Source organism: Hylobates moloch, unplaced genomic scaffold (assembly GCF_009828535.3).
Source record: "Hylobates moloch isolate HMO894 unplaced genomic scaffold, HMol_V3 SCAFFOLD_3, whole genome shotgun sequence".
Taxonomy (NCBI): domain Eukaryota; kingdom Metazoa; phylum Chordata; class Mammalia; order Primates; family Hylobatidae; genus Hylobates; species Hylobates moloch.
In genome coordinates this window covers 99,997,580-100,013,271 of record NW_026652278.1, presented here as the reverse complement: position 1 = coordinate 100,013,271, position 15,692 = coordinate 99,997,580, and the positions used below count along the sequence as shown (strand labels likewise).

The window sequence follows — 15,692 nt, the reverse complement described above, 5'->3', positions numbered from 1 at the left end:
ACGCGATCTTGCATCGTTAGAAAGAGACGTTGCCAGACAGCAGTGGGCCACAGTTACAGCCTACACTTTTAAAACTTTTAAATGAGAAAAGGAGGTATCTATGGTCTGACAACCTTGGAGACTCCATCAAGAGGCCAGGAATCTAGAAAATTGGCCTCTTTGCTTTGTCTTGCCCTCTCTCAAGAGAAAGGAGAGAGAAAGTCATTAGAAGAGGAAGGAAATATAAGAATGGAAATATAAGATTATAAATAAGCAAAGGAAGAAATGCTTTTTCAGCTACTCTGACTGGAGTTTCAGGATCTAAGAGGGGATGCCCTCAGTTGACAATATCTTGAGCACCACGGAACATCTCCTCCTGATGCCAGAGCTGGAACAGCCTTGACATTTTCCCCAGACTTTCTTCCAAGAAACGCTACTTTTTTGCTTATTTGCAGAATATCAAGCAGACATATTTCATGATACAACAAACATGCTTTTCTACAACCAGCTACAAGTTAAATGTTAACAAATCAACTAAGGTTAACAAATCAACTAAAGAGTTACAAACCAGTAAGAAGGCTCTCAGAGATGAGTTTAAATGTCTTATATGGTCAAAATGTGCTTATGTAGTGCAGAAGGTTGTCCACTTTAGCCTTATAATAAACTGTTAGATTTTTTTAGAAACAAATTGTCCAAGTACTTAAATCTGTTTACAGGTTTAACGAATATCTAAATATCCTTTCATTCCTTAAAGTTTACTCTGTTCAGTTTTCATCATTAAATTTATTTTCTCAATAGATGTCGAACTCTAAACTGGCCCAGGTTCTTTCAGGAATAGGCATGGTAAACTATTCTTAAATGAGTCTTTTAAAAGTTTAGGCCAGGCACAGTGGCTCACGCCTGTCATCCCAGCACTTTGGGAGGCCGAGGCAGGCAGATCACGAGGTCAGGAGATTGAGACCATCCCGTCTCTACTAAAAATACCAAAAATTAGCCAGGCATGGTGGCAGGCACCTGTAGTCCTGGCTACTAGGGAGGCTGAGGCAGGAGAATGATGTGAACCCAGGAGGCGGAGCTTGCAGTGAGCCGAGATCGCGCCACTGCACTCCAGCCTGAGCGACAGAGCAAGACTCCGTCTCAAAAAAAAAAAAAAAGTTTAATAAGGCAATAGATGTTTGTTAAAGAAAAATCCTAAAATGATAAAGAAAAAAGTAAATAAACTCTCCAGTTATGCTACCCAAAGATTAGCACTCTTAACATCTTAGTATATCACTTTTAGATGTTTATGTGTGTTTGTATATTTATGATACATTGCACTTTATAGTCTCCTTTTCAGAGTGTAACAACGCAAGTTAGCCTGCTGAGAAGTCCTGCTGAAAGGAAACCTACTTAATTTTATTTAACCAGCATTTTGCAAACTTAATTGACCATGGAATCACCCCAAACCTCACTTGACATTTGATAACAGCATCCACACTTCAGAAAATACTGTTTTACTACTGATTCAAGGTGACAGGAAGTACGCGTTAAATACTGACTGAAAACAGCTTGACTACTTTGCTTTAAATCTTTCCAACAGAGCCCCAAGCAACTCATTGGCCCAACCAGAATAATCATATGAACATGAGCTTGGTTCTTATAGACACACACTCTGATTGAATGCTCCATGTTGAACCTAGTAAATTTGGTGTTGAGTAGACATGATGTACTTGCGAGATCAGTTTTCTTCCAGACAACTGTGTGGACCTCGATTACTTTTGTAAAGGGAGAACTTCCATTGGTAGCAAGTGTGATACAGAAAAACTAACTAGCTTGGTAGGCTTCGATTTTTTAGCAAGCTTAAATAAACCTGAAGAAGCCCTATGTTTTCAGTTCCAGATTTCACCCACTATATCTTTCTGCCTAGATGGGATCAGACTGTGGTATATTGACTTTAAGGAATCATAGCATATATTAGCTACTCTCAGAAATTTAATTTATATGGCTATAAAGGATGAAGGAATGGAATTGTAGTTTAATACAGTAAATCTGCATAACACTGATTTTGGGGGAATTGATAGGGAGAAATAATAGGCAATAATAAATCAAACAAGTATGTACAATGTCTTATTTACATATGGCCAGAACTTATATATGTGATGGTTCAAATATTTATAAAGTCCAAGAATAAGAAGCATATATCCATCTTGGTAATTTTTTCCTTGAATGAAATAATATAAGTATTCCAACATTGAAAATATATTCTCTATCAATATAGCATGTGTTCTTTCTTATATGCTTAAAAGTTTTGTGTATATATGTATATATACATAAATTAAAAACTATGACTACACATTATATACAGATTTACCTTTATTCATACCAAATTGTCAAATTGCACAAAAATAGACTAATAGCAAAGAATTAAGTCTAGAAGGATGAATAATGCAGAGGCGTTTTTCCCAGCCTGTTAATAATCCCTTATCCCTTATTATTTTTAGTACTAAGCATAAAGCAAGTCTTTGGAAAAGTACAAGACTTTTAAGTGTGTTTATTTTTAACCTCAATTTTCAAATATTTTATGCTCCTGGCTTTTAGACCTATTTTTTAAAAGATGAAATACTCTTGAAAAAATAAAGCTTTGAAATTACTGCAAACCCAGTTTTTCTCAAAATATTTCTAGTCAGAATTGCAACCTTAAAAACCTGGCAGTAATTTAAAACTGATTGAGAGTGATGTCTGTATATTTCACAGTTGGTGGTTTTTTGAAGGTTCACTATTTTAAATTATGTGCAAGCATTTTTCCTTCTAGATACTGTCATGCTACTTTAAAGTTTATTTGGTTTGCATTTAAGATGGAATTCTCAATACATGAGGATCCTTTTATGAATGTCTCCTTTAATGTAACTTTCTGCTCCAATACTGGAATGACCCCCAACAGACTGGATTTGTATTATTTTCCCAGAGTGTTATATCCCTTATATGCCTCAGAGACTGTTACTTGTTACTGAGTGTAATGATCCTATTTCAATGCAAAAAAAAAAAAATGAAAATAAAAAATAAAAAAAAAAAACCTGACCCAGGAAAACAGACTGTGTCAAAAGTCTGTTTTCACAATCTTTTTTCAAAACTGGTTCAGTTTTGCAGTCATATTCAAGGTATGTGTTTTTCTCGCAAAGAAGTTAGAGAAGATGGTTAGCCAGAAAGCCCTATCCCTATTTAATGAAATGTGAGCTATTGTGATGAGTGCCCTGTATTTTATGTATGTTACAAGCCTATTTGGTTTGCATCTCTAGACACAAGGGAAAATAATTCTCCATTTCGGGTTAACTGCTGAGCTTCCATTTTAGCTTGATATCCTTAGGGGAGCAGCATGGAGGTGAAAATGAGAAAGAAATCCTCTTGATGACAATTTTAAACATTAATGATAATTTACTTAGTAAATTTGTCATTAATATGGTAGAACGAAGATCTAAAAATTAGTTTCTTCCTATTTTAGCGATTAATATATGTTTGTTTTGTGATTATAATATCATGAGCATTTTCTTAGGATGTTAACTTTGCAGACTTGATGATGTGAAACAAAATTGTAATTCTCTAATTTCAAGTGGCAAAATGTCATATTTTGCTTTCATGGATAAACAATGGATAAGACCTTTATGAAAGCAACCCCTGGTTTCTGCATAAGGATGCATCCTTAAAACCTGAACTGTGTACGTACACCTATTAATATTACTAGAATAGACCTTAGTCCTGAATTTCTCCTCCCTATTTTTCCTGCAGAGGCATACTGGAACACAACTTTATAAATTTCTCAATCAGATAAGATTTTTAAATACTGCATTTTAAGTTATTTTAGACAATTTGATAATTTAGAACAATTTATTTTAAAGGGTACATTTTATAAACCATTAGTATGTTTCATTAAATTGCTTTATCCATTAAATTGTTTTATCATTTCGATCCTTGGATCATTCACAAAGATAAATAATCGTCCACTTTTTCTTAATTATAGCTGTTTTTAAACATTGATGTTTTGTAGGCAAATTATGAGTTCTAAGAGTATTACAACTCATAACTCTGCAAATTTGTATTATAAGTTTGTAGCCTACTCCTGTTGAATTTACATATATTTACCACTTTGATTTTTACATACAAAATAATAATCTTGGGTATTATGCTGCCTTTCTTTTTAAAATCATAATAAAGGGTTCATATATTATGCATCAAATTAAGCTTAGACTTTATTCTTCTGAGATGAAAATATATGCCATAGAAATAGTAATACAATTTCCTTTTTCTTTTTTTAATACAATGAGGAAAAAAGAGTTTCCAAGTAATCCTAGTGTTTTAAGTAGAGTCTTAATCTTGGATTGTTAACTCAATGAATTCTCATTTCAGATTTGTTCTTGCCTCGAGACTTCAGTCTGATTGGATGTTGATGCTGTATTTTGCACATACTCATTTGACTGTGACAGTCACCATCGGGTTGCTTTTGATTCCAAAGGTATTCTTCTAATATTACTTTTTTTTTTTTTTTGCAAAACTTATCTTTAATGAACATGGAGTTACTTATCCTATAGGCAAAGGGAGGTATGGAAATTTGCTTAATATTTAAAAGAGTTTTAAAGCTCCCTCCTTAGGAAACTAGCTGTTTTCTTTTTGAATTTTGGAAACTTCTTAAATAATTTTTAAATGCCTTTGTTTGTACAAAAACCCATCATCTGTTTCAGTCTTTTTCCAAATATATTGATGTCTAGTATGTTTTATTATGGGTTCATTCTAGCTGTAACATCAAGATGATTTTTTAAAAGAACTCTCCTATTCTAAGAATCCTCTTGTTTGGATTCATATTCAGAGAAATCTTGTGTTTGAAACATTCAAATAATTTTTTATGTATATAAATTATTATATAGAGAGAAATCTCCACAATGATAGATACTGACAAAGACTTATCCAGGCAGCACCATGAAATGAGGAAAAATGAGCCAGGACTCAGAATACAGGGATTCTAGACTCATGGCCCGACCAGAAACTGGCTGTGTGTTATGACACTAGCCAGGACTTTTGATTTTTTTGTGTGTGATATAATAGTAAGGCTTCGTGGAATAAAATAAAATGATATTGGAGTTTTTTTTCTCTGGGGGGAAGGTATTATACACATTATATCATTGTTATTATTTTCCTCTTTTATACATAAACACAATATTAGAACACTGTGTATCTTTTCAGTGCCACAAAATACAGTGTTAGCACAGCTGGAACCAGAATTGTGATTTCTTGTCTTTCACTCAAGGCTTTTCCTCAGCTCCCACAGTTAACCAGAACATTGAGATTCAGCCTGACTGAAAAGGCTAAACCATTGTAAACAGAACAAGATACCTATTTTATTCCCTACTTGAATTACAACTAAACACAAGTATTTTTATAGATTATCTTAACTAGTTTGATACTTTGCACAATACGATTACACTTTTATTAGATGGATGGAGCTATACTGAGATTATTTAATAAATTGTTACTGAGTTCAAAGAGGATTGAAACTTGTACATGAATGTTCATAGCAGTGTTATTCATAATACCCAAAAAGTAGAAACAACCCAAATGTTTACCGACTGATAAATGTATAAACAACATGTGGTATATCCATACAATGGATTATTATTTGTCAGTAAAAAGGAATGAAGTTCTGGCACATGTTACAACAATAAGAACTGCAAAAGCCAGACACAAAATGCCACACATTGCATGATTCCATTTATGTGAAATGTCCAGAATGGGCAAATCTATAGAAACAGAAAGTAGACTAGTGTTTGTCACAGGTTGGGGGAAGGATGAATAGAAGTGATTGCTTAATGGATTCAAGGTTTCTTTTTGAGATGAATATTCCAAAACTATTCTGGAATTAAATAGTGGTGAAGGTTGCACAATCTCATGAAGGTACCAAGAACTGACATGTACATTTAAAGTTATAAATTTTATAGTATGTATGTGAATTCTATCTCAATAAAAAGAGAATGTTAAAATATTATAGAGGGGCATTGCTAGGCATTGTTATATATCCTTAGAATAAGAGAAATGAACAGATAAAAACCTGTATTCTCACGGTACTTATATTCTGGAGAAGGGGAGAGGGGGAAGGGGAAACAGACAAGATAAATAAGGTAAGTATTTAAAATAGTATTTTAGATAAAGTGCCAAGGAAAAATAATAAAGCAGGAAATGGACAATATATGACAAATGACACTATTTCTTAAACCCATAATTGTCTCCAAGACTTTGAAAACAAGAAAAACAATTTCATTTTTATAAATGACCTCCAGGTGGTGTAACCAGTGGCGTATGATATTTTGGAGGGCAGGAACTCTATGACACTCACGATTTATGGCCTTTAGTTCATGGCATCTGTGGGTCTCACAAACATATGTAGAAGAGTAAAGAAAAGATTCAGTTTACCAGGGAGGCTGGAGCAGGAGGATGGCTTCAGCCCAGGAGTTTGAGGCTGCCGCGTGCTATGACTATGCCTGTGAATAGCCACTGCTCTCCTGGCTGAGCAACATAGCAAGACCCTGTCTGTCTGTCTGTCTGTCTGTCTATAGATTAGATAGATAGATAGATAGATAGATAGATAGATAGATAGATAGATAGATAGAGATATATAGATATAGATATATGCAGTGCCTTACAGTGAGCTAATGTCTACTGCTCATACTGAATTTCTGTTTCAGTTTTCACATTCAAGCAATAACCCACGAGATGATATTGCTACAGAAGCATATGAGGATGAGCTAGACATGGGCCGATCTGGATCCTACCTGAACAGCAGTATCAATTCAGCCTGGAGTGAGCACAGCTTGGATCCAGAGGACATTCGAGTAATGCCAGTACTCTATCTTTCTTCCTATTTCAGATTAGCCTCATTTATACAGGCAGGCATGTGTGGGTTGGGGTGTGTGTGTGCATGCATGTGCACTCATGTTTGTGCATGTGTGTCTCAGAAAGAGGGAATGTGTTTGGTTATGAATTGAAGATGCCAAATGCAGAGTTAATCCAGTTCTAGAATATATGAACCATAGTATAAATTAGAATGCACAGGGCCATTTCAACTTTTATAGTAGCCTGGTCAACCTCAGTAGTCTTAACTGACTTATTGGTATTCATAGTGATGAAGTGATTAAACATGTTCCATAATACATGTTTATAACATCTTGCTTAGGGAAAGGTAGGATAAATCCGTGGAGCAGAGAGGAGAGCCTGGATTATTTAAAATAGTCTATGACGACATATCAGCATCTGAAGGAAGCAGATGTTTTTAGTAGTCAATGGACTATTACCCTCTAAGCCTAATCTAACATCACATGTAACTTTATCAATGGCTACATGATGCTTCCAATACTACTCAGAGATATGGTTCACCTATAAACAATATGCTGTGTTTTTTTCTGGTCCAGGCTCAGTCTGGTCCTCACAACTTGAATGTGCAAAGTGCTTGCTCCTTGATGCAAGATTAGAATACATGAGTTCGTGTCTTAACGTCCACACTTTATGTGAAACAAAACACAAAAGAATCAGAAAATACAAATCAGAAAAGTACAAATCAGAAGGTGCTTGCTCCTTGAAGCAAGGTTAGAATACATGAGTTCATGTCTTAAGGTCCACACTCTATGTGAAACAAAACACAAAAGAATCAGAAAGTACAAATGGGGAGAAAATCGACAAGTACATATGTCAGAGAAAGCTGTAGAGCAGTTGCCCTAAATTAGAGCCCAAGTTTACTGAATTGCAGTACCATGTAGTTATCTTCTATGACTGAAACACTAAATTCTACACTTCTTTGAATTTGCTTTTGTTCTGGCAGGATGAGCTGAAAAAACTCTATGCCCAACTGGAAATATATAAAAGAAAGAAGATGATCACAAACAACCCCCACCTCCAGAAAAAGCGGTGCTCGAAGAAGGGCCTAGGTCGTTCCATCATGAGACGCATTACCGAGATCCCAGAGACAGTCAGCCGGCAGTGCTCTAAAGAGGACAAGGAGGGCGCCGACCATGGCACAGCCAAAGGCACTGCCCTCATCAGGAAGAACCCCCCAGAGTCTTCAGGGAACACAGGAAAATCCAAGGAGGAGACCCTGAAAAACCGAGTCTTCTCACTCAAGAAATCCCACAGCACTTATGACCACGTGAGAGACCAAACGGAAGAGTCCAGTAGCCTACCCACAGAAAGCCAAGAGGAGGAGGTGACAGAAAATTCCACACTGGAATCCCTGTCGGGTAAAAAACTAACACAAAAACTAAAAGAAGACAGCGAGGCTGAGTCCACAGAGTCAGTGCCGTTGGTGTGCAAGTCAGCAAGCGCTCACAACCTCAGCTCAGAGAAGAAACCTGGGCACCCACGAACATCGATGTTACAGAAGTCTCTCAGTGTCATAGCAAGCGCCAAGGAGAAGACTCTTGGATTAGCTGGGAAAACCCAAACAGCAGGCGTGGAAGAACGCACTAAATCCCAGAAACCTCTGCCAAAAGATAAAGAGACAAAGAGAAATCACTCAAATTCTGATAACACAGAGACTAAAGATCCTGCCCCCCAAAACTCAAATCCTGCGGAGGAGCCAAGAAAGCCTCAGAAATCTGGGATTATGAAACAACAAAGGGTCAACCCCACCACTGCCAATTCTGACCTGAACCCAGGCGCCACCCAGATGAAGGACAACTTTGACATTGGGGAGGTGTGCCCTTGGGAGGTTTATGACCTGACCCCTGGTCCTGTGCCTTCAGAATCAAAAGTTCAAAAGCACGTATCTATTGTGGCTTCTGAAATGGAGAAAAACCCCACTTTTTCCTTAAAGGAGAAATCTCACCACAAGCCTAAGGCAGCTGAGGTTTGTCAGCAATCCAATCAGAAGCGCATAGATAAGGCTGAAGTATGCCTTTGGGAGAGCCAAGGCCAGTCCATTTTGGAAGATGAAAAGCTTTTGATTTCCAAGATTCCAGTTCTCCCAGAGAGGGCAAAAGAGGAGAACGGAGGTCAGCCTCATGCAGCCAATGTGTGTGCTGGGCAGAGTGAAGAACTGCCCCCCAAAGCTGTAGCATCAAAAACAGAGAATGAAAATCTCAACCAAATAGGACACCAGGAAAAAAAGACATCTTCTTCTGAGGAGAATGTGCGTGGCTCGTATAACTCAAGTAATAACTTCCAGCAACCTTTAACATCACGAGCAGAGGTTTGTCCTTGGGAGTTTCAGACCCCAGCTCAACCAAATGCTGGAAGAAGTGTAGCTTTACCTGCCTCTTCTGCTCTAAGTGCAAATAAGATAGCAGGGCCTCGGAAAGAAGAGGTCTGGGATACTTTTAAAGTGTAGCATCTCCAGGAAGAAGAGGAAAAGGAGGGAACCCCGGATTGGATATGAGACAGAAGATTTAAGAATCAAAAATTCCCAAGAAGGATTTGTCAATCAAGGAAAACATGACAGATGGTGAGGTAAAGTCAAAGGCATGGGTAGAAGAGGACTGGAGGGCAAGAGCAACAACATCGTAAGGGAGAAGTCACACTTTGGTCATGAAAGTCCTTCCCCTGGTAACACTAGTAAAATCTTTCCATTTCAGTATGTTTAAGGAAAATAGACCACAATGTCTGCCCTGATCAATATGTACCCATGGGACTTTGAAGATCCTAAGTCAGGTAAACCAGGAGGCACAGAAGACATACCAGATTTGCAAAGAAAGAAAAGGTATAGACACATATAACTGAAATTCTAAGTAGCTGACTGAGAAGAACTTACTTTACCTATTTAACCTTGATAGCACTGCTAACTTAATGCATCCCAAAAATATCTTTTATATTAATGATTGCTCTCATTTTCTTATAAATGTATGTTTCAGTACATCGTTGTGTCTCATATTCAAGCATTCCAGATTGTATAATTTTTGCAAATAACTTTGGTATTATGTGACACAACACATTTATGCAATCTGCAGCTACTCAATTGTTATTGCACCTTACAGAATACCTGCTATCTATCAACTTTAGTTGATTCTTGAAGTACAGTAAGCTTTCTCTGGCTTGGGAAGCCATAACTGTCACTATAAAAACTTTTAGTTTTGGCTGTGGTTTATATATTGTGACTTTGAATTTGACTCTATTATTTCACATCATGGTTTGTTATACTGTCTTAATCAGGGTTTTTTACACAAGTTGAGTTACTTGTTTTGCACTCCTTGTTAGGACTCAGAAGCTTTATTAATATTGGAGATCAAGTGGTCCTACTTAGTCATATGTCTCAATAAATTAAGGACAACTTATCCGTTGTTTATTCAAAGTCAGAGATAGATAACGCCTTCATTCCAATTAATTGTCCCTTTTAACTCTTTCACTATTTCCTACTTAGCAGCATTTCCAAAGGAAGAAGCTAAGAGTGAGAAAAATATACCGTGCATTATTATTACCATTGGAAAGGGAAGACTCTAGGGATGACATAAGAATTATAGCAGTACTATAGACCCAGGAAGTTTGCCTTTCAAAAAAACACAGGTAGCTCCTGATAGCACTTTCAAGGGATTATTTTTTTAAAGAGAAAAATTATGGTAGCACCAAGATCATTGTATGGATATATTTTTATTATGTGCACTGAAAATACAGTATTTTAAAATACCTTAAACTATTTATTCTCATAAACTCTTATTCATTGCTTCAGCTAGAGGTAGAACTTGCTGGGCTCAAATCCCAAAGAGGTTTTATGACCTTATTTATTCAAAGCCTATAAGGTGGTATGGAATCTTCATTCTCCCAAGCACTGGAAAATGTCTAAGTCCTGCAAATTGCCTTTGTGAGCCACTTGCTCAAAATGTAACATGTAAGGTCTATTTGCAAGGCAAAGCAGCCCCCAAAGCATATTTTATGAAGCTTATTGCATTCCACACTGATCTCTTGGCATGGGAATCCTAAGCTGCCGACTTAGCCCTACCGACATGATCATGCAATGAGATTCCAAAACTCAGTCTCATTTCATTTAAAGAAGAATCACTCAGAAATAGAACCGAGACTTCCCTTTTTCTCCCTGTAAACACCCAAGTATCACCTGCTTATTTGGCCAGGACACTCCCAGCACAAATAACTATTTTGTATGTCACAAGCAGCAAGGAGGACATGCTAGGGTGATAAAAGATGGAGAAACAGAATCAGAGGGTGGATATAGGGCTGTTCGTAGAGAGTATTTTCAGTGGAAGGTAAAAACAGAATTCTCCATATTCATCAAATTTTTCTCAGTGATTTTTTTATTCAGGTGTAAGCAAGCACTTCACTGTTTCGCAAAGCTGTGCGCAAATCTTCCTCACCCATTTGCTGACTTTATGCATTACTCAGGTTGGTGGGGTCGGTTTCAGAAGATATAGAAATTCTATTTTTGTGTCTTTACACTATTTCTTTCTTTCATCTCTTCCTTTTCAATGAAGGCCTGTATGCTTGGTGACGTCCTTTAAGGAATCTTTGTGAATTGGGTTGGAAATTCCTAGACCCACATATTTGTTTCATTTATGTCTGAAATCTGTTAGCACTTGATTCTTTTCTTGAGAAATATGCAGTCAAGCATCAGTGACTTTCTATTGCACTTCAGGATTGATCCTGCTAGAGATGTGACTTAAAAAGACTTGCCAAATTACTTAGTGACATTCTATAGTTCATAGATTATTCTCCACCAGCATAAATCAGTGAGAGTGCCTAGAGTCTTTCTGAGAGTTTCATTGCCATTATCAACAAGAGAAGTTGAAATTTACAAGTCAGGAGGTTATTTTTCCAGATTGATAACCATAGAAAGTGAATAAACACTTTTAAGGTCGCAAACATTTGCTAGGTTGTCCTTCTCAATGCATGTGCAGGCTGCATCCTGTCCTTGTTTTTAAGCCAGGGTTTATAAGTAAGTAGATTTATACCAATCTTAATAGAATTGTATATTTTATGCAAGAATTAAATGCTTTACGACATGAAGTATAACTCAATCCATTGTAAACTTTGGTGGCAATATGGATTTGAAACTCGACAGTTCTCTTGTATTTGCTTCCTAGGTTTCTGCATGCAAGTTATGACAGGTAGGACTGAAAAAACACTGCCTTTTGACTTCTAGCATTTAGCAACCGAGAGTCGTAGAGTCAATAAAGCTGTAAGTCTCTTCACTTAATCTGTGGTTCTCCTAAAACTATTATCTGAAACCTACAGCATCCCACCATGAAATATTTGGTAAATTTATGTTGTGACGTGTTGTAGCATGTAAATAATTATAACTTCTCTGCAATAAAACATATTTATATGAAAGTGATTTGTGGGGATTTGTGTGTTCATCTATAGAAAACTGAATTTATTTCGTCTAACTTTAAACGAAATTCCATATATTTGTTTGGCTCTGGTATCCTTGTGCACATACATCCTCATATTGCCAGTCTATAGGAATATGTGATTAGCCAAATGTGGCCTCAAACACACAGGTCATCATTTGGAGGCAATCAAACCTATTTTGGGTTTTGACTTAAGAAGGCGCTTCCCAAATGGGAACTAACTCAGCTACCTTTTTTGTTTGCTTGTTTACTCCACACACAGTACCAGGAAATCTGCTAAGGAGTGATGATACAAAGATAAACAACCCCTTCAGGAACACTCAGGCCCATGAGAGTATCCAGTCACTGGTATAACAATATGCAGATGAGCATAACTAAGGTCAGGGAAGTCTCACTAGAGACTTCAGGTTCACCAGGCCGAAAATCTGCAAAGGCAACAAACAGGTATCAAAGGGAAACTGTTGTAAGGCTGGAGAAGTAACTGAGCACAGACTGCACGCCACGCTTCAGGTTAACTGCAGCTTCATCGTGGAGCACTGGAAGCTATAGGGAAGCTTTGAAAAGTGGCATAATGAAGTCAAAAATTAGATCATTTTGGAAGCAGCCCTGAAATGGACTGAAAAGGGAAGGTACTAGAGGCAGCTAAAAAAGATTAGTGTGAGAGTCACGATGAGAGAAGATGAGAGCCTTAAGAGGAGATGGAAAGATTCGTGTTTATTTCATCAATATCACATCTCCAGTTGGGTTTACTATTTTATTATACTCATGTGAAATGGGAAAAATCAGGTTACTTTAGATAACTGTCAAATACAATTTTTTTTCTAAGTTTATTGACATTTTGGCTAATTTCAGAAGCCTCAAAAACCCTTTCTGAAGACTGGTAGACCTCATATCATCTGTTCACGAGAAAAGCTGACGAACAGGATCCCAGGTTCCTGCCATGGGAAAGCTGGGTACTAAACTGGGCTGGGAAAGAAGGCGCTTGGGGCATGTTGCAGTGTGGACTGAAGTTTCTACCAGCTCAGAAGAGCTCTAGAAAGACAACCAGGCCTGAAAAGAGGGAAGGGAAAGAGCTGGTCCCCCACCTTATCCCTGCACCCCTCTTTCTTTGGATGAAGCATAGCAACTACCTTTTCCCATCTGCTCACACCATTGCCACTTACAGAATTTTCAGTTATTGCTGGACTTGTCTAGTTGACCTGCCTGGCTATATTATTTTTTCATATATCTTGTTTCTTTGTTCTAAATTTAGAATCTTTCTGCTAAAAAAAATACCTAAGGGAAATAGGTATATAAATAGACTTTATCACATAAAAACTAATAATGTAAATCTGGTGTCCTAAAACAATGCAACTTAGTTAAGATTTTCTTATATCAGCATATTCTATCTTTCCCCCCTGAATAGTTGTGAAAACAGCAATCAAATCTTTCTAATTTGGGTTGTTTTCTCTTTAAACATTTTGATTCTTAGAAAGTACAAGGGCAAAGTTCAAGCATCTCATGTGTTCTAATTCAGCGTTAACTGGCTAGAAGGCAGATAATGAAATGTATGGTTTTTAATTTCCCTTTCTTTCCCTGTGATGTGAAAATTGCCAGAAATAAAACTGTTTGATCAAATGAACATGGAAAATAAGGGATAAATATAGGAAGAGGCCTGTGCTGCACAGCAGTCACATTCCTAGAAAGAAAAATAATTTAAATATGCAAATAGAAGGTCCATGCCAGTTCTTGTAGAACATACTCCCATTTCAGTTCAATCAGCAATAGAAAAGAAAAAAATGAACTCAGTTGTGCACACAAGAGAAATATTCATGCAGTTTTTTCTCCAGATACACCAAGAGGTTTGATTCTTCTGTGCCTTTTGTGTTTGCTTGTTGGTCCAACTCAAATTCCCTCCCCTTCTTCTCCCTGCCAACATGTTATGTACACTTTAATGCTAGAGTGATCATATATTTTATTGGCCAAAGAAAACCTTTGAGAGTAAAAGGGCAGTATTAAACTATACACCTGGCTGGGAACTGCAGCTCACGTCTGTAATCCCAACAGTTTGGGATGCCAAGGTAGGAGGATTGCTTGAGGCCAGGAGTTCAATACCAGACTGAGCAACATAGCAAGACCCATCTCTACAAAAAAAAAAAAAAAATTAGCTGGTCATGGTGGCATATGCCTGTAATCCCAGCTACTCAGAAGGCTGAGGCAGGAGGATCCCTTGAGCCTAGGAAGTTGAGGATGCAGTGAGCCATGATCATGCCTCTGCACTCCAGCCTAGGTGACAGAGCAAGACCTTGTTTTAAAAAAATAAATTACACCTGGATAACAGTGTAAACTGGGACTATCCCTGGTCACCCAGGATGTTTGTTTTCCCTAATTCAAGGAGCAGCACAAAGGCCCCTGTTACCTCCATGAAACTTTTCCTAATTCCTCAAGTCAGAATGAATTCCTTCTTCTCAGCTCGCCTTAGGAATTTACTTAAGTCTCTTACTGCACTGACTTACAATTTAGTTACATGCTCCACTGAGTCCTCTGCTAAATTGAGAGCTCTATTCACCTATAGATCCCAAATCTCAAGCAGTGTGCTTTGCCCTGAGTTCAATAAATATTTGCCCAGCTGGAATTTTTGATTACCAATCACTGCTTAAAATACACCTGAAGAGAAAGAGAAATTCAGAAGTTGGGTGAGAACTTGCTGCGGCATTTCTAAAATGTTGTTTAACTGGACTTCCATGTAAATGCTGGCAGTTCCTGGAAAACCCATGGAGCATGATTGAATCTTGTTAATTCTAACTCTCCAGCTTCGTAACGTTAAGTATTGATTTGCCACCATAAGGAAAGAGAAGGCTAAGGTCGCGGCCATGGCCTGGTTTGTTAGACCTATAAAAGATATTCCCATATGTCATAAAAAGTAAGAAATATTGCATTAGGCTGTAGGAACTTGAATTTGCTTTTAGTTATTTGAATTCTTTCTGAAAAATAAAGCATGGCTGAGTTTATATAAAACATCCACATAAAAATAGATTCTGATGCTTGGCTTTCAGATGTTTCTGAGAAGTGAGATACTGAGTTTGAACAAACTATTTGGACATTTGGTTGACTTGAGAACCTCTTATCCATACGTTTCATGTTATGTAGAAGTAGTCATAATATGCTTACATATAACTGTAAGTGTTTCATGTGTGAGAAGAAATATGTACGTTACATGTAAATACATATAAACGTATCACTTGTTGGAAATTGGGAGAATATATAAAAAGCATCTAAATTTGCCACATAGTACAGATATTAAAAGATCATGAAAAATATTTTTTCTTCTTTTTACATCTCAAAGACTAATAGCAATATGTACATATAGTGAATAATTTACAAATTCGTCCCCCTGCATTTTATATTATATGCTGCTTATAATAAGTT

The 15,692-nt window shown here is 37.0% G+C and overlaps 1 protein-coding gene across 1 annotated transcript in view; it reads left to right on the top strand.

The window, feature by feature from the left end:
* The window catches only part of GPR158 (G protein-coupled receptor 158), a 400,375-nt gene extending 388,092 nt beyond the window's left edge, over window positions 1–12,283 (top strand). The window contains exons 9-11 of the mRNA XM_032144948.2: window positions 4,360–4,465; window positions 6,687–6,833; window positions 7,817–12,283. Coding sequence (XP_032000839.1) covers window positions 4,360–4,465; window positions 6,687–6,833; window positions 7,817–9,319 — 1,756 coding nt within the window. The 3' untranslated portion in view covers window positions 9,320–12,283. The remainder of the gene's footprint in view (window positions 1–4,359; window positions 4,466–6,686; window positions 6,834–7,816) is intronic.
* Window positions 12,284–15,692: the final 3,409 nt, after the last annotated feature.